General features: G+C 38.6%; 1 protein-coding gene across 1 annotated transcript in view; it reads left to right on the forward strand.

Annotated features, from left to right (window-relative positions):
* The first annotated feature begins 1482 nt into the window (after window positions 1-1482).
* Window positions 1483-23020, forward strand: part of dst (dystonin) — a 102078-nt gene continuing 80540 nt past the window's right edge. Inside the window, exons 1-4 of the mRNA XM_042010765.1 lie at window positions 1483-1666; window positions 1978-2009; window positions 3297-3485; window positions 9591-9804. Of these exons, the coding sequence (XP_041866699.1) occupies window positions 1483-1666; window positions 1978-2009; window positions 3297-3485; window positions 9591-9804 (619 nt within the window). The remainder of the gene's footprint in view (window positions 1667-1977; window positions 2010-3296; window positions 3486-9590; window positions 9805-23020) is intronic.

Here is a 23020-nt window from a genome sequence, read left to right on the forward strand (position 1 = left end):
AAATTTCCCGCTAGCACATACATACGCACAGAAGGTTGGCTACCGATATGTGGGTTACTCGACAACGTAACATATTGACCATGTAATACTTATTCAATATACTCACGGAATGCACGTGTATAACAGGGGGACAAGAAAAACAACAACCGGCAAACGTCAGTAAGCACACATTATAGGACGCAAACATGCATTATGGGAAATGTAGTTTTTCCAGGAAATCAATTCAAAACAAAACAGTTAATATTACTTACCAAATCAGGGCTGATGACAAGACCGCACTCAAGAAAACGACAATGAGACAAATAAAAATAACCGAGGTGGTGGTGGCTTGAAGCAAGGGAATAAGATAATGCATAGCAAAAAAAAGAAAACTAATTTAACTGTGTTGCACATCCACATCAACTGGTAAAAATTCAAATTGGCCGCTTCGCATCGAGGCAAGTTCAAGATGGCTGACTCAGCTTTCCTGAGAAGGAGGTAAGACCCACCCACCATAACGTCATGACGTCGTTAACATCATGACGCTGCTGTGTGGTTCCAAAACTTTTTGAGCCATCCACACAAATTAGCTCTAAAATATTGAGCTCTATTCAATTAAAATGGCATAAATCTAAACAGAGCTCAACACTTTATAGTTTATTCAACTACATAACGACATTTGACTGATATGACCTTATTAGTTATGAGCTAGTACAGCTGTTTGGGTTTTACAGTGTGCCAATGACAATGTACAATCTCGGACAGGATGGGTTCTTTCAAGACACTGGTTGCTTTGCCCAGTATGTGTATGCTACCAGGTCCTCAGCAGGAGGTCGCGTGACCCAGTACACGTCTTTGCAGCACTTGCCACTTTCCTTAGGGTCTTTCTGTCTGAGGTTTAGGAATTTTCATATCTGAGAGAGATGTTGTTGGTCATCACTCTGTGGAATTCCCTTTAGCATGTGGTGAGGATGGAGGCAAGAAGAAATTAAGATGCTGATATATATATATATATATCTATATATATATATATATATATATCTATATATATATACACTACGGTTCAAAAGTTTGGGGTCACTTTGCCATCGGATTCAATAGGGAAGTGACCTCAAACATTTGAACGGTAGTGTATATATATATATATATATATAGTTACTTTTGCTGCTGTTAAATAACCAGAATAGAGGAGTTCAGGGACCAAGACAGCTATGACAGATTGCAGTAGGGGTTGTCGCATCAATAGTGGCCTGGTTCAGACCATAGTCCGGACCACTGATGTAGTACCCCCTAGTGGCAGGGACCACTCATCACAGTGGTCCAGACCATGGTCTGGACCAGACCACTATTTTCGCAACAACCCCCTCTCCACGTTTTACTGTGTGATGCTTCACGTATGTCAGAGAGTGTCTTGATCCTCATCTGGAGCTTTCGGCGGTGAAACGAGCAGGAGAGAAGCCAGCTGTCTGAGGCAGCGGGATCTGTCCTATTTCTCGTCTTATGATGATCGCTGCGGCGTTTCTAGTCCTGTTGAGGCCGTACAGTATTCAATGTGTGCTGCTATTATTGTTGCTTTTGCTCGGGACTATTGCGACAATTTTGTTTTTCTGCTGCTGGCATCGCAGGCTTCGTAATGGAAAGCATCCAATAAAATCTGTTCTCTCTGGCGGGCGCTCCAAGAGTCGCGGTGAGTAGTGCAGGCCAGCCGCATCCTCTCATCCTGACAGCTCAAGGCTGCGTGTAATGGATGTCTGTTTCTGTTACCTGTTCTACGGCAGCAGGCAAAGTTATTAGGCATGTGTATTCTGGGCTGTCAGATGGAATAAACAAGGATTTTGCGTTGTTACTGTGCGTAAACATATTTGACTTAAGTTAAATTAGGCTGACATATATAATTAGTGCTATCTTCATTCCGCAATGTAAAAATCTGCCATACCACACCTAATGGAAATGTTTACCCACAGTGTCTTATTGTAACATCTGTTATCTGCCCTGTAGTTGGTCTCCGAACGCATCATTTTCGATCAGAGGTAGGTTGAACTTTCTCCCACTAAGATTATGTCTTTGATAGAAGAAAGTTAAAGCTGTTTATGGAAATACCGACTGCATTATAACTGTAGTACAACTAAACAAATGCGTCACCCTTATATCTCCTTCCTTAGACTTTTATTTAGGACTGCATGACTATTTTAGGAACTATGATGTGCGCAATGCGCATGTGTTATCAATAAATAATGTAGGTGAATGTGCAGTTTCATCTTTTAAGGATTCTTTATTTTAAAAACATTTTCACAGGAACACATTGCTTCACTTTACATGTGAGTGAATCAACTGAAACCTTTTTCATTTTGTATGATCCAGTGGGATTAAAAATCATCATATTTGCTGGCGTGTGCATCAAGTTGAGCTTTATTCCATGCGTTTCCGTTTGTCGCATCTTGGTTTCAAAATAAACTAAGACATTTTGTGAGCAGGTCTATTTCCAATACATGAAAACGGTTCAAACAGAAATCAAATGAAATTGTTTTGTGAAAAACTGACTCAGTGGATTGACATCTAGTCTTGCCAACAAACTTTTATGTATTGAAAGTACACATTGTTCTTTTAGTTTTATTGCTGTAGAAACCACGTGAAATTATTTTGTTTGATTTTCCATACTTTAAAAGAAACAAAGAGAAATGCTGCTTTGGGTTGTAGGTCATGTTATTGATCCACAGGATACTGATTTCCTACTGAGTCAGCGCTGCTGGAAGGGATTCAGTTTCGCATCCAATGATGTTACAGCAAGACTCTTGAGCAATAATGATCTAAAAGAATATCCTAAACTATTACATCCACAATTTAGGGCTCTTTAGGATAACCCACAGAAAAAATATACATATGGCAAACTGGTATATTTAAAGTTTGATTTGTTTATTTGCATGACCAGCAGAGTAAAACATAATATAATGTCACATCTGGTTGTTTAGAAAACCAGAATTATCCTATAATCTTTATTCATAATTGTCATTTGTATGCACATAAAGACAATAATAATAATGATAGACTTAAATTGGTTATAACTTGTAACGAATGTAAGTCTGTTATTATTATTATTGTTAATTGTTATAACTTATAACATCATAAGCAATTATTTTTCAACACATCATCAGTGGTGCAGTACAGTTTTTTTTTTTTTTTTTTTTACTATTTTCACAATTTATGTTGTTTTGTCATGGAAGAGATTTCTTTAGAAACAGAGGTTTACATTCTTTGGCTGTGATGAAGATTTAATTTTCTTTTGTACCATCAGCTTGACATTTTCTTGTGTTTCCCAGGGTTTCAGGCACAGCCCACGTCACTTAAGAAGGAGCATACATGCCCGAGTGACAGAAGAAAAGCCCAATCTGGTTGAGATTCCTGAAAGTGAACCCGACTCATCATCAACTGTGAGAAAACGCAAAGTGAAGAAGAGAGTGCTGCCAGAGTTTTACCAGTCTGTTCAAGTCACCCCTACACGTAAAGCTGTAGGTATTCTCCCCCATTAATTGTAACCATGATGACAATGTGATACTGTGTGTGCATTTTACCCTTCCCTTTGGCATCTGTGTGTCCTTGTAGTTGTTCAAGATTAACAGGCTCAATGACACAGGGAAGGCATTTATCTGAAGGGCTTGGGCCTGGGTTTGCTGTTAAAGTTTGCTTTGTTTATAGGTTCTAAACTGTGCTCAAGATGTGTTGTTTAGTCATTGTATAATACAGCACACATGAATAAAAGAAATGTAGCTGTAGATTTTATTTTCACTTTGAAAAATCTTGTAATTTTAGCAAAAGAGAAAATGAGGCTCATGCTGTAAATTTATGGGATCTTTAACAAAAGACACAATAAGCACACTGCACTAAAACACAGAGGTTGACTCAACAGAAGTTTGGTGTGAAGGTATTGTTTGAATTGAGTAGTAGACTAGCCCTGGAGTAGGCAGGCTTGGTCCTAGAGAGCTGCAGTCCTGCAGGTTTTCAATGTTTCCCTTCTCTAATACACCTGATTAAAATTAAATTGATCCAACAGCTTATCAAGTTCTGCTCGGTGACTCATTCATTAGAATTAGGTGTGGAAAACATCAAAAACCAGCAGGACTGCACCTAACTTACCTCCCCCTGGACAGCCAAACACATAAACTATATTATTACCACTAAAAATAGCCATTATTTCTGATTTTACGTGGTCCCATCTTGAATCTCAAATTATAAAGACCTATTTTTAGACGTTCTTTGATATGTTTCCTTGCTTCAGTCATTCTCTGCATGCTGGTACATGTCCTGACTCTGAGTCTGAGTTTTAATCCTTCAGATTTTATTTTTATGTCTTTGCTGAATGTTTCCATGAGAACTGCACTGCAGAGTGTCGCCATGTGTGAATTTTTTTTAATATGTCTAATTTTAAGAGTTATTTATCACATCCAGAATGCTCTATTCACTCTGTATCAGTACTGCCAAGCTCTAATGCTTTCTGATTTCAGACTGGACTGTCATATCTTGTGTGATGTTGGAACTCAGAAACTGTTCAAAGGAACTTATTGATCTCTGTAGTCCTGCTGTTACCTATGTGATAGCTTGAGAAAACAGACATACATCTGTGTTTTTGCTATTATTGCACTGGTCAGCAAACCAGATTCATCACAGCTTGACCAGAGCTGGCATTCAGGTCACTTGAAAAAAAAAACAAAAAAAAAAAACAAAAACAGAAAAAAACAAAAAAACAAATAAAAAACAAAACAAACAAAAAAGCACTTTTTACTCAAGTTTTATGTTTTAAGTGGCAAATCAAGAGACTAGCAGTGGTATTATATTCAAATATATAATGGAGTTGTTGCTCTAATAATATAAAAGGTATGTAAGTTTGACATTAGCTTCTTGAACCATAATAATAATAATAATATGGATATTGTTAAAATCTAAAGAAGTAAAAGTGATCAGATTTTAATTTGTCCGTATTTAGCATAGATTGGGATCAGCCCACCTTGCATCATTTATGATATATTTACATGTGCTACCCACACCAGAACGGGCAAACTAAATTATTTACAGTGGTTCGCTTGTATTGTCTTGATGTAATCATATTTACTGTATGTGTGTTTTTAAACTCAGGAAATCTCTCTAACCGAAACCATCATTAACACTAGAAGTCCCAGGAATTTTGATGTCTCCCTAAAGTCCCAGAGAAGGGTCGAAAGACCTTTAGTCCAAACTGACGACTCTGCTGGCAAAAATTAGCATCTCTTCATTTGTAAATGCAGCCATTACCTGAGGAATGCACCCATTGCATCCAGCCCCTCCTTGTTACCTTGAAACGTCTGGTAAATTCTGTGGCAGTGGGGGATGGTGGGCTGAGGGGGATAAATAGTAGCTAGCTTCACCTCGAACAAATAGAAGGAAGCAAAATGCAGAGGCGGCTTACAACTCAGCAGGCATTGGACCTGATCCTCAGCGATACAAACCCTTGTGACTCAGATGGAGAAGAGATACAAATTCAGCTGGATTCGGACTCTGACTCTGAGCAGTCTTCAGGTAAGATTTGAAACTATTATTGAACTTTTTGGTATGACAAATTTCTTTCTTTCTGCTTTGTCCTGTACTGTGAGTTGCAACACTGGAATTTCTCCATTTTGGTACAAATAAAGGATTTTTTTAATCTTATTTCCAAAACATCCTATTTTCGTCCTCTGAAATTGTGAAATTGTTTACCTTGCAGATGATGAGACTGCTCCACTGCCAGAAAAGAGGGCTCGGTTGGGAAGTGAGAGGACAGAGATGGCTAAAGATGGCACAGTGTGGCATGAAGAACAGCTGGGGACATGTCTCAATTTCACCCCAATAGAACCATATGGCACAGATGGAGAGCCAACTGCTAAGGCCAGAAGAAGTATCCGGACTCGTCTTCAAAGCTTCTTCTGTTTTATAACACTTGAAATGCTTCGTAGCATTCAAGAATGGACCATTCAGCATGCACGGCAAAAGGAGCAGGCAGATTGGTTCATGAACCTCCCAGAACTAATGGCATTTATTGCAATTATTATCTTGCGGGGGGTGAAGAAAGTTCCATCACTACGTGACAATTGGTCAGCAGAGCTGGGAAACCCACGAATCATTGCTACTATGGCCCGAAAGCGCTTCCAAAACATCATGCAACACCTACGCTTTGATAACATGTTCACACGCAGTGAGCGAGTGGAGACAAATAAGTTTGCTGCAATTTCTAATCTGTGGGAATCTTTTGTCAATAACTGCATCAGATCTTATAACCCTGGTCGACACATCACTATTGATGAACAGCTTTTCCCGACAAAGACTCGCTGCAGTTTTCTGCAGTACATTGCAACAAAACCGGACAAATTTGGCATTAAGTTTTGGCTGGCTTGTGACTTGAAATCAAAGTACATTTGCAATATCCTGCCATATCTTGGCAAGGACCCCAGTCGTCCCAGTGGAGAGAGACTCTCTGAGAGTGTAGTGATGAGGCTGATGGAGCCGTTCATGGATAAGGGCAGAACTGTAACAACAGACAATTTTTTTACATCGCTGTCCCTTGCGCAACGACTGCTTAGCCGGAAAACCACCATCCTTGGCACAGTCAACAAGATTCGCCGGGAAATTCCTCAGTCAACTAGACTGAAGGACCACACTAAATTCACCACTCGAGTGTTTTCCACCACTGGTGCAACACTCACAGTATATGCGCCGAAACGGAAAAAGACTGTCTATCTTCTCAGCAGCATGCACAATGTGGTTGAGACTGAGAATACCACCAAAAGGAAGCCAAACACTGTCACACAATACAACACCACAAAGTGTGGTGTGGATGTGATGGACCAGATGGTGCGGGAGTACAGCGTGCGTGCAGGAACACGGAGATGGCCAGTCGCCGTGTTCTACAACATGATCGACATGGCGGCACGGAACGCTCATGTTCTTCATAAGGAATGCACCGGAGTGCAGGAGAGAAGAGTGGACTTCCTGGTTGAGCTCGCGAAAGAGTTGGCCAACTCTCATGTGAGTCAGAAGAAGGCACATAAGGAGCAACTGCTTCAGCAGCAACCTCCCACACCTAGCCCTGGGAAAAGGGCAAAATGTCAGGTCAACCATCGATGCAAGAACAATTGCGCAACTGTAAGATGTGTTGACTGCTACAAATACACATGTGGCAAATGCAGGATGGAGATACCATGGAAGTGCCAAGCATGTTTGGACTTAGCACAGACGGACTGCTGAAAGAGCAGAAAAGCCATTCACACAAGGGCATGCCACTGTAGCCTTGTGTAAATATTTGTGAAATTGTTTCATTACTTGCATTATTTTAACTGTTTTGTTGTTTTTTTTATGACAAAAATAAAAAGCATTGGAAAAAATTCACAGTTGTTCTTTTATATCTTTGTCATGTTGACATTTATGCCCTCTTGACTTAGACACTAATGCTTCTGGACATTTTACTCACAGACCCTGCCTGTACCACCACAATCAAAAAATGTTCATTTTAAATATTCAAAATTGTTCATTGCTTGGGCTTTTTGGACATAAGGTACATGAACATTGGGTTAGAAAGTTTGAAAAATTGGTAAAAAATTCTGAAAAATTTGTATTTTTTCATTTGTATGAAAAGAGGAGAGCTGGACCTTTTAAAGTGATTTTTTAAAAAAATATGAATTCATCATTTTGTCATATCATTCTAAATTGTTTGCTTTTTTATTGAAGGCCCACAATGATTATCTTTTTTTTTTTCTTCTAAAAGCACACAAATGTGTCGAGGAGGTATATATCATATATCATATCAAATATATTTTTAATTATTTGAAATATACTAGAATGCAGGAAAACCTTTCTGAATCTGTTTGAGGTCTACTCCAATCTCATACTCAGGGGACCAAGCAGTGTCTCAAGCCAAGCTTTGGGCAAAAGTTGACAGTCCAGTTTCAAGAGTCTACAGTGTCTCCCCTAAGTATGCGCCCTCCTGGGGTGTGCCAGTAATTGACTCGTCTACAAACAAAAGAAGCTGTTCGCAGCTTAAGACAGGATTTTAGCTAAAATCCTACTGGTCAATCGACCCATCTCTGGGTTGTAAAGGTAGAAAGGTCAATTGACCCCTCTCTGGGACTTCTAGTGTTAAGAAACTAATGTTACTTCTATCCACAGGAGGCCAATACTGTTGTGTCTTTATAAGTTTCAGCCTTTAAACAAGCATGTACACTAATGTATAAGGCCTTCATATTTTTGAACTTTGTGCCATTTATAAATGCATCCAAACATCTACACCCCTCTTTTACCTTTAAAGTTCAGCAATATCAATGAATTAGCAAATACTGGATAAAGAAAAAAGGATAAATAAATTTAGACACTTCAGTGGAGAGGATGAGCCTTATAATAGGTGTTCTAACCTTTGAAGCATTATTGTCCAGTGTTTCCTTCATATGTAAAATAAAGAGACAGTTTAGAATATACATGCATTCCTAATTACCTATTATTTGGAAAAAAAAATCCGTGAATCATGTTCGTCTCCTTTAAATGAATAAAAACGTGATCCAGGAGGAGAAATTTAAAAAGCACCACTAAGCTGAGTTTTAGCCTGATGAAAAGTGATGTAACGATAAAACGACTGCTAATATTAACATCATGCTTCTTTTAACAGCTCCACGGGTTCTATTTTAAACCAGAAATCCTCCTTGGTGGCCTGTATACAATAATGTCCTCATTCAGGACCATATCAGTATATGTTACAATATTATCATAAACTGTACAGGTATTTTGCACCCCACCCATCTTCTGTATTTGCTTTGTTGCCCAATCCAGGAGTGTCAGGGAAAAGCAGGATATTGCAACAGAAAACCTTACCTATGAGTAATGAAAACCTAAAGAAAAGTGCAGTCTTGCTGTGCAGCTGTACTTCTTTCAGATAAGTGGCACAATATTGATTTATAAGGACTCTCTGTGTTAAAGTCTCACAGTTTGGACCCAGTGCATCTCTAATGTTCATCTAGCGGGCAGTTCTATGGGAGACGCTGTTCTTTTATTTGTCAGCCGCTGCCTTTGTGTAGGGATGGCGCTATAACACCGCTGTTGGAGCTGTTGATGTTGGGTATGACGCGGAGACACATAACAGTCTGCTCTCCCATCACGGTCCAGCTCTGCCTCGACAGCACACAGCGCACCATCTCTCCACATCTCTAGAGATCTGACATCATCCCACGTCTTTAATGCTCCCATAAGGGAAGAACGCGTAACCAGAGCATCCATCAAAGGGCGTGGCACCTTACAAATATGTGACCGAAGGTTGAGTAGCGCCCAGATTGGATTTATTTGATTTTTTTCCTTCCAGCTGACAGGTCTCCATGTATACTGTGGTAAGTCTTATTCACCACCTGGCGGGGGAGCCAGACACTATTGCTTTCAGCATAGCTTTTATTTGGCTCAATCTTTTATTGTTATGGGTCACTGCGAGCTCACTTCTAACATGCGCTCACATTACGCACCTTGACCTGCCATCGTGAGAGGAAAATATCCCCTGCTGAGCTGCGCTCTTATTAATTTCGCTTTTTTTCTGTGCGTAATCAAGACATTGTTCGTTTTCTTTTGTCTCACAGAGCTCCAGCTCGGGGAACCCTTCCCTACATTGCTCCATGTCTTCCTCGGCGGATATCTCAGACGAGGATGATTATAGTGTTAAATCTGGATCGGCATCACCGGCACCCGGGGACACTTTACCTTGGAACCTTCCCAGACATGAGCGGTCCAAGAGGAAAATCCAGGGAGGATCTGTACTGGATCCGGCAGAGAGAGCTGTGCTTAGGATTGCAGGTAAGGGATACTCACCTGGTTTTCTAAGTTACAATAAATAGAAAAAACAAGGATTTGGTGACTGAAAGATAAGAAGATTGTGGAGTTTGCATGATATACTTATTTGAATATTTTTTTAGGATAATAAAAGGGTCTGTAATGTCGTGGATTTGTGGCACTTGTGATGGTAATTTGGTCTGCTCGTAATTTATGTGTGATGCTATAAAATAATTTAAAATATAAAATGAGCTGTGCAAGTGTATTATTTCGCCTTGAGCCACATACCTTTGGGTAATTCTTAGGGTAGGACATTTTCATTCTCGGAAAATCCATCAATAGGCTACAACACAGACACAAAAATACATTTAATGTGCCCAGAAATGACTACATGATGAATAAAAGCAATAGAGCCAGGCCAGTAGATTAAAAGACTGACATAATTCTGTTTATTTGAACGTGATGGCATGCGTGTAAATTGGCAACTTTTATGGAACTTTAAGTGCTTTATAATGATACTTTGACACTATTGAATGTCATAAATTCACGGTCATTAGAAATACACCCACTTGACTCGTGGGTGAAGTTCTCGATAAAAGTTGACGAGAAGTTACGTGGCAACAAAATGGCAGCTGATTCAAACAAACAAATAAATAAACACTAAACTGCTAGTCTTTTAAATTTGCCAGGGATGTTTGAATTCATTAGCAGGCCGTGTTTATTCATGTATTTTATTATTTTATGTTTTTAACTCACAAAGGGGAATTAGCTCTGGTCGAGTAGATACGTAGATATTAATAATTTCAGCTTCTTCTAAAAGTAATTTTACCCTAAAAACTGGGCTGTTTGTCTTGATAAGACTGGACATTTTTTTGCAGAACAGCATGTTCGGCGGTCCTTCCTATCAATCTCTAGAGGAAGTGTCGCCGATTGGTCAGAGTGCAGACAAGGGAGGGTTGTAGGGCGTTTCCTTTCGTACGACAACAGCGTCGATCACTCTCGAGTCCTCAGCCCATAGACATGCACATAAACGGACACACACACATACACACACACGCGTGCTGTGTCCCTGTCCGTCGCTGGTGAATGTCCAGTCTGTGAAGCCCGGGGTATGGCTCAGTACGCGCCGCAGGGTTATGTGCTCTCGGACGAACAGGAATACCTCCAAGCTTACGAGGATGTATTGGAAAAATACAAAGGTAGGAGTCAATGCTGAGTGGATATGAATAGGCTTTTTAGACGATGAAGAAATTGTCCGGTTGCTGATTTGACAGTTCAATAAATCTCAGCCTGCCCCCTCTTCCTCTCTGGTGACTGGCTTTTTTCTGTGTCTCTATCCCTGCTGTGGAAAATTGGGAATATTTCCTGCATGACATCACATTTAGGCTGAATTTAACCAGCTGAAACAATGCTTTAATTATAATGTTTATCATAAAATTGGAGGATTATTACTTTTGTTTAGTTCCAGAAGCAGTTGTAGAAGCCAGATAATGCTGGATTGAATGGTTTTAATGGTATTTTAATTAATGTGCATTGTGTAAATCATATTTTCGAATAGTACATTTAGAAAGCTCCCACAAATGATTTTATTGCAAAGTAACCTGTGTGGTGCCTGATGGAAGGCAGGACAATGACATAGCATGACACGCTGTCAGCTAGTTCCTTAATGTCACTTTATGTTCATGGTCCTTTTGTATCTATTGCATTAATTAGAGTAAATCCATCACACATGAGGTCTGCGTTCCTCTGAGTCTCAGTGGCAGCTAGAGCTTGACAATATTATATGCATGTTTCCTCAGGCCAGGCCAGGGAGATCCGGAGGGGCTGAATTCAAAGTGACAGCAGCAGTTTTAACTCTTTGTGTGTACCTTTTACTGTGGCACACAAAGTAAAACAACAGAACAGTAACAAATGTTGTGAAATAGCATTGCAAATGTGCATGCTCTCTCAGCTGTTGAGTATTTTAGCCAACAGGGGCAGCCATCTGTGGTATAAGGCTTACATGCCCTGACTGGACTCTAATGGGATCATATGATGCAGCATCATTAGGAATCTGTAACTGTTGTCTTCAGGCAGAGGAGCTGTGACAAACAACAAGCTTAGTTATCATCTGTTTTTTTCAGCCATCACGGCTACTCTGCAATCACTTTTTATTAGATTAAGAGGATACTTGATTCCCAACCAGCTGTTGCATGAACAATGAATTTAACAAAGAAGGGTAAGACATTTTTGGTTTTTTATCTGCGTTAATCAGTTTTTTATTTCACAGCTAATTTAGAAGTTGTAGTTTCACAGTTTTGTGAAACTAGTTCTTTTTCCCTATTGTCTTTGTTTATAATATTTACTGTTATAAAGTCAAATGACTAAATTTATTTGTTAAATTTCGTGTGTTTATTTGACTTATCAGTATTTTCCTGCACTGAATTATTTTGCTAGACCTTATATTAAGCTAATAATGTCTCTTTGCCACCCTACTGTGAAACTCCAGTTTCCATCAGCTTTGTTTACAACCATTTCCTTGTAAAAAAAAAGGAAACCCGAAAAGCTGAGTTTTGATTACTGAAGTGCAAGACTTCCCAACATTTATTTACCAGGTCAGTTAAGTAAGCACAGAACAGACTATGTCAGGTGAAACAGTGAATTGCTTGAGTTTAAGAATAGTAGAGGGCCAGTTACCCAAAAAGATTCATAAAAAGTTTAGTTTTTTAGGGTTTATTGCTTGTAGAAGTTGCTACATATAGTATTAAAGACAGAAATGATACACTGGATAATAAATGTTCCCTGGTCACGGAAACAGCTTACCGTATTTATTTTCATAATCATCTAGTTTTTTTTCTCTTTTCCTTCAAAGTTGATGTTTTTCGATGCTCATCGTAAGTGCTGGATTAGACTTTTTCTTAAAATAAAGGTCGCTTAAGTTCTATTAGATCTTATTTTTAATCATTTAAAGCCTTAAGCGTCTTTCCATGTGATGCTTAGAGAATCAATAGGACACATTTTCACAGTATAATCACCAACAGTAACCAAGCAAACAGGCCAATAAACAAAGCAGTTAGTGGGTCACTTACGAAACACTGTCTCCTCAAATGAAGACGACTGGATTATTTTCATATTTGATTGTAGAAATCCAGACATACATACTGTGCCTTAATGTTGAATTTATCTTATTTGTGTTGGGTGGCTTACTTCCTGTACTTCAGATATCATCAGTTTGGTTAAAAAGAGGACAAGTGGAAAAGAAAAATGTATGGAGTGAGTTTGATGTGGTGTTCTGCTTTTGTCCACCTCCAGTGTGAGCTTTAACACTGAATATTGGTTGAATGAGTTCAGCTGAACAAATGTGTGAAGTTCAGAGCTGTGGTTTAACGAAATGTGAGTTCACACTCTCTTTTAAAAAAATTGCCTCCTTTTGGTAGCGTTCGTGCACAAAGTAGCCCTTCATGCTTCAGGTGTTAGAACGACACACTGATTAGGTATTGTGCATTAATTATACACTTGAAGCTGAAATTCAATACTGTTCTGCAGATAAAAGACGGAAAACCTGAGGAATGAGTTAAAGACATGGCTTCTTAGACACGTACAACAGCCAGCAGCACTAGGCAATCCTCGAATGGGATTACGCTGTTCTAGCAGAGCCTGCTTGGTAGGCTGTCAACATGAAGGGGCCATTTGAGTTACTCAAGAGTTGATCATGCTCTGTCATGAGGGAAGATTTTAATGGATTAGACATTTGGTGCTTCAGTCAGCTCTTCCTGTGGTTCATTATGTTTTTAAGATGATATGTAGCCTGAATGGTTTCTTTACATTCACAATGAAGGTATATTTGTAAAGCAGAACCCAAACAAAAATTTCTCAGCTCAGAGTCTTGGGGGGGAAAAAAAACAAACATTTGAATTTTCCTGCAGAAACAGTTCATTTTCCTAGTTGCTGAGGCTATTTTCAATCAAAGATATTTTTGTGTGCTGCCTCTCAGACAAAACTATCATATGACATTTTTATAAACTAAGTGTGAAACTAAATTCTTAAACAAAAACAGTTTAAATGTCAAAAGAATTTGTTTTTATTAGCTTACTCATCATAAATCTTATTTTCTTAATAGTAAAATTGCTTATAGACTTTATTACTATGCAAGACAACCCTTCACAGGACAAACAAGTCTTGAGGATGCCGACTGTGTATGCTCTGCTTAGTAATAGGGTGTGGTCTGTCAGTGTTTCTGTGGCATAAATGAATCTCTGGGTCTGCATTATGACTTCACATAAGAATATATGTAAAGAATATCTCTATATTCCTAAAATAAGCTTTTAATCATTGGATTATGGAACACATTGGTGAGTTAGATAGCATTGTGTTTTTGCATAGTCACTGCCTTTATGCACCTTCCTGGGCCCAGCCCTGCCCCTTTGCTGTATGTCGACAGCCCACTCATCACATTCAAACAGCCCAGTGCACCCCCCCCCCCTGCACACACACACAGCAGGCTGCCTCTGTGGAGACTGTCTGCTACCGGACAAAAGATACTTTGTTTTTATGGGAGCAGCGTACAAGTTTCAGAGACTTGTTCTAGCTTCATGTTATTTGTAGTGACACTCCTTTTTTTTTTTTTTTTTTTGAGATTTAAACATCAAGAAGTCAGATGGTATCTACCACCTGCATAACTGCTGCAGCACAGCAGCAGGCCTTTTTTTTTGTCCAAAAGCCAAGCATTTATTTACTAACTTGCCATGTTCACAAGTAACAGCAACATGTCTCATGGGTTTAAATTTAGCCTAATTTAGCTGACTGGCTAATCCAGTCTAAAAAAATAGTACAGCGTACTACTTGAAACCTTAAACTTACTTAAAACTTGTTCATGAGCCCACTGTCACAGCAAGGTCACAGGTCACAAATGAGGTTGCGTATCAACAGGGAAAATTTGGTTTCATTCTAACCTCCAAATTCTTAGTTCACCTCACATTTGAATGACCTCAAAATCTGTACTCTATGTCTTTTCCTTCTTTTGTTAAGCAAGAGGAAGTTATTTATTTTCTTAAATTTTTTATTTCTTTTTCTAAATAAAGAAAAATATCTCTGCACATAGGCAATATGCTGTGGACAAGTTGAGTAAAAAATTTGAACAAACGCAATCATGAATTTGTCTGTAGGCATATCTCATGTAACACAGGCATATTCCTGAGGACAATTGGCTAATCATAAACAATATATGAGCTGATCAATTCCCAATTCCAACCCAATAACCCCACACTAACATCTAACAGCTTCTTCTGATTTTATTTTTGTATTTCACCAAGATATGTTCTCAGATTAGACTGTTTTGTTAACTATTTAGCTATTTTCCTTCACTTTAAGTGGGAAGTAATATGTAGAAATGTAAACAATTGTCTCTAAATATAACAGGCACTATATGTTAGTAAAATTCTTTGCTAAGTCCTTCAATGATATAATCATTACACCTTATTTAGAATAAACAGTGTAATCCACACCAGCAGAGATATGAGAAAGCTATTTTTCCGTTATCATTTAGCCACCGACATGTCTGTTTTATTTATTTTTTAATCATATTACTTTTATATAAAATATACATGTGTAATTCTTTTTGAATACTGCACAAGTGCAATATTTATTGCATACTGTTCAGGAAGTTATTTGAAATATCCCTTTACTGCAGTCCCACGCAGCTGCATTATGTCTGTGCCTGAACGACAAGCATGATCACTGTGTATTTATATGCTGTCATGGCGATGGGAAGACCAGCATGACTGAAGCTCATACCACAGCTCTGCTTTGCTCGTCTTACATGAGATCATCCTGGATCTCTGTGTCCCGCCCCTGACTCATGCTCTGAAGCCTCTCCTCTCCCACTCCGTAGCACCACCCTTCTCTGTCTAATGCAGCAGATGCTGGGAAGAATTCCCACATGGGCTGCAGGAAACAGATTTCCTTTCTCCAATTTTTAATGGATGACCACGAAATAAGCAGGCCAGATTATTTTTATGTCATCTCTCTATTAAACATTTATTTGGTTTAGAGTTTCTGTTCTTTATGAATGACCTTGGATATTGTGAAACTTGTAACAATCATATCACTCTATCAATATATTTATTTATTAGTGAGTATTTAGTAGTAATAAATGTATAGGGGCCCTATGCTGTGAAAAAAACATTGTAGCTACTTAACGATAGAAAAAGAAATATGACATTACAAAGCAGCAAAAGCAATAACTTTTCATAAAATTCAAAACATTAAATGTCATATTTAAATGTTAAATTGGTTGAGTTTGATGAGAAGTCGTCTTTAAAAATGCTGTGCTGTTTTGTGAAACGCCATACTTTGTAAAATGTTATGTTTTCTATAACCTTGTGGGTTTTATTTTCCTTTTGCTTTGTTGTTTTACACAACACAACAAAACAAAGAGCTGTGTGCCTGCTAACTGCTGGAATAGGCTCCAGCTTCCCGGTGACCCTGAACTGGACTAAGCGATATAGAAAATAGATGGGAGGGGGTTTTACACCTTAGGGTCACTCTTAAAAAATATATTGTTGACAAGTTGGCATTAACCTGCTTCTATGCTAATTAAAGGGGTTATTGTTTTGTCCAACATAATGAACATGAAAATGACTTAAGCCTATGGTCTTCCTGTTGAAACCCATTTCATTTCCAGAGGTAGTTTTGGGAAAGTTTTCAACAACACTGCCATATGTCATCATGATACCAAATGAGGGAGCAAAAAGGGTAGTATTGCAGCTGAACTGGCATGTGTTATAGTGCTTCAAAATTCATTGCGATCAATTTTTCAGCATCACCTATGCATTCTTAGTCACCGAATATGATTCTCACATTCTAATTGAACTTCGTAAGATACAAAGAAAAGATGGAATTAATTCTTAAAATAGTCCCCTTTGGATTTTTTTCTCTTCTGTTATGAAAATATTACAGTCAGACTCTAGTACAAAATAATTAAGCGTCTTTATCTTGGATGATGTTGAAAAAACCTAATAAATATAATATTTAATTTAGTGAAAGTAGATATTTGTGACATTAGCACTTTATAGCTTAGTACTAGCAAGCAGTTGTTGTGGTGAAAATTTTTCTGTTACGGTTTTAGAAATGGATTAATGCTGAATCATAATTGTAATGCCTTAGTCAGCACTGATAGATCGCCTGAAATGAGTCAATAATATCAATGACCTCAGTGAGGGTCTCTCTCTTCAGTATGGCATTTTCAGCTGTTGCACATATGGAGGCTGGTGTTCATAGCACCTTTGTGTGTGTTTGTGTGTATTTATGTTGCATTAGCGAATAATTAATGTGCCCTCTTTTCCTCTGCTTGACTTTGCTGGGTTCCTTTGTAGTTCTAACTCAGACCGGTGGGCTATTCATCCTCCATTTGCTTTCCATCAAGTATTTGAGCTCTTGATTGTAAATACTTATTAGACTGGTCAGTATATTCTCCTAGTTATGCTTTTATACCTGTTCAGTTTTTGTTCAGTTTATCTATGGATTACCTTTTATTTTTGGGCTGTACAGTGGTGTGATGGTTAGCATTGTCATGTCACAGCAAAAACGTAGGGGCCTTTTGCAGTGGATTTAGTATTTCCTTCCTGTGTATGTGTGGGTTATCTCTGGGTACAGATACTAAATTAATTCTAGGAGTGGATCTGAGTGTGCATAGCTGTTTGTGTGGTTTATCTCCATGTTATCCTTGTAATAAACTGTCGATCTGTCCAGGGTGTACCTCGCCTCTCGCCTGATAGAGGCTGAGATAGGTTCCAACATCCCAGCAACTCTGAATGGGATAAAGCAGGTAGAGGAAACTGATGTGTTAACCTTTTAATAGTTTTATTTACACAAGCCTTAGTTAGTTGTAATTTAGCATGACGTCTAAGCTAGAGAATACACAATGAAAAGTGCAGCACTGGTTCACACTGCACATCTGCACTGAACCACCCTGTGTGTTCTGCCTCTTTTCCCTCGTCTCAAGAAAAGCAAAGACTTCCTTGGCTGCTTTGAATGTTTGGCAACCTGTTTGAGTTACTGATCTGTTGCAGTCACATGCTTGCAGTGCTGCCCTACCCCTTCAGAGAAGACTGGCTGAAGTGGTGTCACTTACAAGGAATTACAAAAATGTGTCTTCAAGTGTTTCTCCATTATCATTGTTCTTGTGTTTATGTTTACATCTCGAACAATATAAAGAGACACAGTTTGAGCCTGGCCAGCCATTATTGGGCTGCCATTGTTTCAGGTGCTGTGTGGCATAGTCATGTCATTTTCTGCCACCAGATTTAAATCTTGATTTACCCAGTGCTGTTGTTTCTAGGATTGTTGCTATTCATGACATGAGGGCGGCATGGCTCACTGGTCATCTTGAGGGTTGCCGATTTGATCCTTGGCTTGTCAAGCTTATGTCGAGGTGTCCCTGAGCAAGACACCAAACCCCAAATTGCTCCTGATGGGTCGTGGTTAGTGCCTTGCATGGCAGTTTCCGCCATCAGTGTGTGAATGTGTGTGTGAATGGGTGAATGTGATGTATAATGTAAAGCACTTTGGGTATCATTCCAGGTACAGAAAAGTGCTAAACAAATAAAGAGCATTTACCATTTACCATCCTTCAGACAAAATGCTACATTATGTTACATTTACACAATACATTGTGTTTACAATTTAGTAGCCCATGTTTCCATTCAAACAAGCTCAAAGTACAGAGGTTTTAAGCAAGGTAAACATGATCCTTGTGAGTCACATGGGTTTCAGTCTTGTTCTTTTTAGGCTTATTTGTATATTGCTTAAAGGACTACTGCACCAACATGTAGCCTGGAGTAGCTTTAAGGACACTAAATCTTACTGTGGAAATTAGAGAAAAACAAACATTTAATACTGAATGTGTTTTGGTCATCCTGATGAAGCGTTTCTGTGTCTTGAGTAGGCTTTGCTTTGCAAAATGCTTTTTTTTTTACATAGCCTGTTTGTGACCAGGATCAGACCCTGCAATGCTGTGCCAGAGACTTATATTAAGGAGTCATGTCCTGTCATTGTTGCTTTTTAAAGGGCAACTTTAGGAACTGTTAGTCTATCAAGCTATTTAATCAGAACTGCAAGACATTAGATCATAATGTACTACAAAAAGACCTTGGGCTGCATTTTGAAATCTTTGTTGCTAATATTCAATACACTGACTTAGAATATACTCAAAACAAAGCTGATACACATGCCTTTGCTTACAGATCTGGTTGTGGCACAAAAGACGTGGGATGAGATCTGCATGGCAAGAATGTTTAGCAAGTCTTTGTCATTGGTTAGAAGGTTGAGGGCTTTTCAGTTTAGTCTGTAGGCCTCTCTTTATTTCCCTCCCATATGAGGTCAAAAGGATTACACAAGCTGGATTTTGATTGCAGGACTTTTTGACTCTGCTCTTTAGCTCTGTGAGGGGTTTTCATACCAAGATGCTAAATTCAATCAGAAAAACAGAAATTTATCTGGCAAGGCTGCGAAGATGGGGTAATGAAAGGCAGATTTAAAGTGCAGTAGATGTTCAGTAACGCAACTGGCTGGAACCTTTTGGAAGTTTATCGAAAGCAATGTCGTCAGTATTACTGACAGACCCATTGCCTCTGAATCCCTAGCTTTGAGTTTATAAATGATTAATATATGCACCATTTAACATCATAAAGTTCAGTCATCTCTGTTACTTGTTAGGAAGTGGAGGATGTCACCTGAGTGGCACAGATTATGTGGCCCGCAGTTGCAGGGGCAACATGGTTTAGGGTTGTAGCTATTTATAGTTGCGCACATGTGCTCTGCAGAGATCTACAAATAAGTGTCTGAGGCAGCCTGTCTGAACACTCTGGTGGACTCTGCAGACCAGACTTCTGTGATTTTCACTTTTGTTTGCCGTCATTGTTAAAACAAAGCTATTCTATTGAATATATTCACATTTCAAACTCGACACTTGCGTTTAGAAAAGTTATTCAAAAGCAGATTAACTTCATAGCTTCATAGCAAATACAGATGGATTTGATGTTTAAAGTTGGCTTATTTAGTAATTGCTGTGCATTTGGGTTTTCTGTGGGAACTTTCAAACATCAACCTGTCAAAGGTCACAGGCTAGTTAACACATTTTTATGCTTTCCCCAGACCTGTGGTGAAGGGGGATCGTCCTATCACCTAAATTAGTTAGAACGTAACCACTTTAGTTTGAAAGCTGTTTGAGATAGCTGGGACTCTTTATAATGAAATGAGTATCATGTATGTTTTATTTCCTACTGAAGGTCGTGTAGTTGTTGGTAAGCCTTTATCAGAACATTTTTTCTTGGTATCACACCACAGTTGCAAATGATGGTCACTCATTCACTGTTTATTGTGAATGAATGACCTGCAGTTTGCTGTTCAGTGATGGTGTGCTGACTGTGTTTACAGAGTTGTTAGTTTTAGTCAAAAATCCACCCTTAAATAAAAAATATTAAAGTAAACTTTAATCCTCATCTACTGCTTGAGCTTTTTTTTTTTTTTATTAAGGTTTAAGGTTAATTTTAAGTCAGCTCTTATGTTACATGCTAAACTGCTAGAATCAGCTTAGTTAGTGGTAAATCTCAATGGGGATTTTGACAGGATTGTGTTAGAAATGGGTGCAGTTGGGTGGTAAAATCATAAAAAATGATGTTTTTCAGTAATATTACATTATGTAAGTGTTGCATGAGCAGCCATTGTATTGTGCCATTGAAGAATTATTTGCTTAAGCTAATTAAATCAGATATGAAGACATAGGTGAACAGAGTTAAAGTCCAAGTGGTGAAGTCACTGAATTTGTAAGATTTGATAAGTGGAATGTGATTGATTGAGGTTATGTAGTTGTGTAATAACAAGAGACTGGGATTTGACACTCTGACAGAGTTTGTTGGTTTACGGTTTGGTCCTACCTGCTTTCATGTTATGACTAAATATAAAATTACCATTATTTTAACTCAGGGCAAATAACCAACCTGAGTTCACATTTATTTTTTTCCCCAGAAGATCCTCCAGAGGGCACCAGACTATTAAACTCACTTAGAGGGGTTTTTGGAAAGCACAGGTACAGAAGGGACTTTTCTCACAGCTCATGCAACCCTGATCCATTATTTTGTAATTACTGCATTCAGATTTGGAGAGGAATAATGCAAATCTACTTGTTAAACCATTTGATACTGGCTGATGTTAAAGTGAGTCGATTAAGTGTGTCTTCTATCAGTGACCTGTCAATATGTGAAGGACGGTAGCCCATTACTGTTTGCCAGCTGAGTGTTGACTGTCTTTTCCACTTGTGATCTTTGCTCTGAGCAGGAGAATTTCCTGGAACACTTGCCCAGCCTGTTCATATTAATTGGTTTTTCAGGAGAGGTTTATATAATATGCAGTGAGCAATGAGCTTAGATATGGGCATTACAGACTAAAGTGGTGTCCCTCTGCATTCTGTGCAGTTTTATTCCTCAGTAATTCAGCTGCATGGTGAAGTCAGGGACACAGCAGAAACTGTGGTGGAGGTTTCTCACATAATTTTTCTTTCATTTTGACTCACATCTTGATGTGACAGACTGAACTGATTTTTTACTTGATGTTTAAGCAGAATAATTCTCAGACCAGCCCGCTTTCCGATTCTCAGCTACTTCTATGGGCTATTTTTATATGAACTAAATGAGAGAATCTGCAGAGAATATAGTCTCAGGACTCTTAAGGCCCCCCCCCCCCCCCCAACTCATAGTAATTAGTTATTAACCTTGAACAGATTCTGACTGATGCATGCTTTCCGAAAGAAGCTCGTTTTCACAATTTCACTCAAAACCGAACAAGCTCCTGAAATATTTCATGTTCTTTTTAAAGATGTCTTTCATGATGTTTATCTGGACACATTCTTCATTATGGTAGCTGTGAACACGTTCAAATAATGTTGAGTCTTAGCAGCTGAAAATTACAGAAACTGTTATTTTAAAACGTTTTTTTTTTTTTACTTGTGAAAATAAAACCTCACTTGGGTGGAAATTTGCAGTAATTGAGTCATTATTTAATCTTGCTCTTATATTGCAGCTTACAGAAGCTGGCTCTGTGTAATCCTATTTTTAATACAGTAAAACCTCCTGAGACAAGGAACATTTTCTTTTTTTAAAAGTAAGAAAATTATTATTTTTTCTTCTTCTGTGGTTTTGAAGGCTGCTGCTAGATAAACACCAAACCACATGGAAACTGAAATTAGCAAGTAGCCATGGAAAACCTGACAGGACTCGCTCTGGTTGCTTGATGAGAGAGGGAGTTACAGTCTCCTCAGAGGTTGGCTGAAAGGCAAACGAGAGAAGCTGTTAGAGCTTTCTCAGTCACTTATCCACATGGCATCCATTTATCTGAAACACAGTCCTCCTGGAAGCCCTCTGGATGTACCACACAGGATGCAGTACCTGCTTGAGACCGAGAGGGACCACAGCACACGTCTGGTAGCTCTAATGTGCTGCATGGGTCAGTATTTTTCTTACAGCTTCCTTAAAAGATTAGTCACGTCTGTGCTTGCTCATCAACAACTGCAGGTCAAATAAAAAACAAAACTCACCTTGTAATGTTCACTGATGATTTGTAAAGACAGGAGGTTATCTGTGTTGTTAGTCCTGCCTGTCAGACTTGAGGAAGTACTAGTCGGTGCTGCTTGCAGTGGGATTAAGTTGAGCTGGCTCACAGATGTTGGTGTTATTGTTATTGATTGTACATGTGAGTTTTTTTGCATTGATTGAAGATTATTTAGAGCAGGCATGTCTGGCTGAATGAAATAAGTGGAAACTTAGAAGAGTCACAGCTGTGGTGATTGGCCCGAATTCTGCTTTGCTCCAGAAAACAGAGTTAACTATTTAAAAAAAAAACAAAAAAAAAAACACATTGATGAAAAATATTAAATGTTCATCACTAGTGAAATATTTCAGTTTCTTTCTTTACATTTTGGTTTCTATGTAACAAGGAGTTGAAAGTCTAGTTGCTATGGTGATGATACAAACAAATATAAAACTGTGGTGACGAGAGTGACGTAATCTCAGTTGTCTGGGAAATTTCAGACTTCCTTTGGGACACACTCAGGTCCTCATACGTCTTGCTTTTTTCCTGCATGACTTTCCTGTAGACTATAAGGCTTTTAAAAAATGTCTACAATTACTTTCTTTGTGTATTTTTTTTAGTGTAAGTACTTAAGATTTTTGTTTGAATTCACAAAAAGTGCTTGATCGTTAGTTTTTAC

This window comes from Melanotaenia boesemani, chromosome 16, assembly GCF_017639745.1.
Source record: "Melanotaenia boesemani isolate fMelBoe1 chromosome 16, fMelBoe1.pri, whole genome shotgun sequence".
NCBI lineage: Eukaryota > Metazoa > Chordata > Actinopteri > Atheriniformes > Melanotaeniidae > Melanotaenia > Melanotaenia boesemani.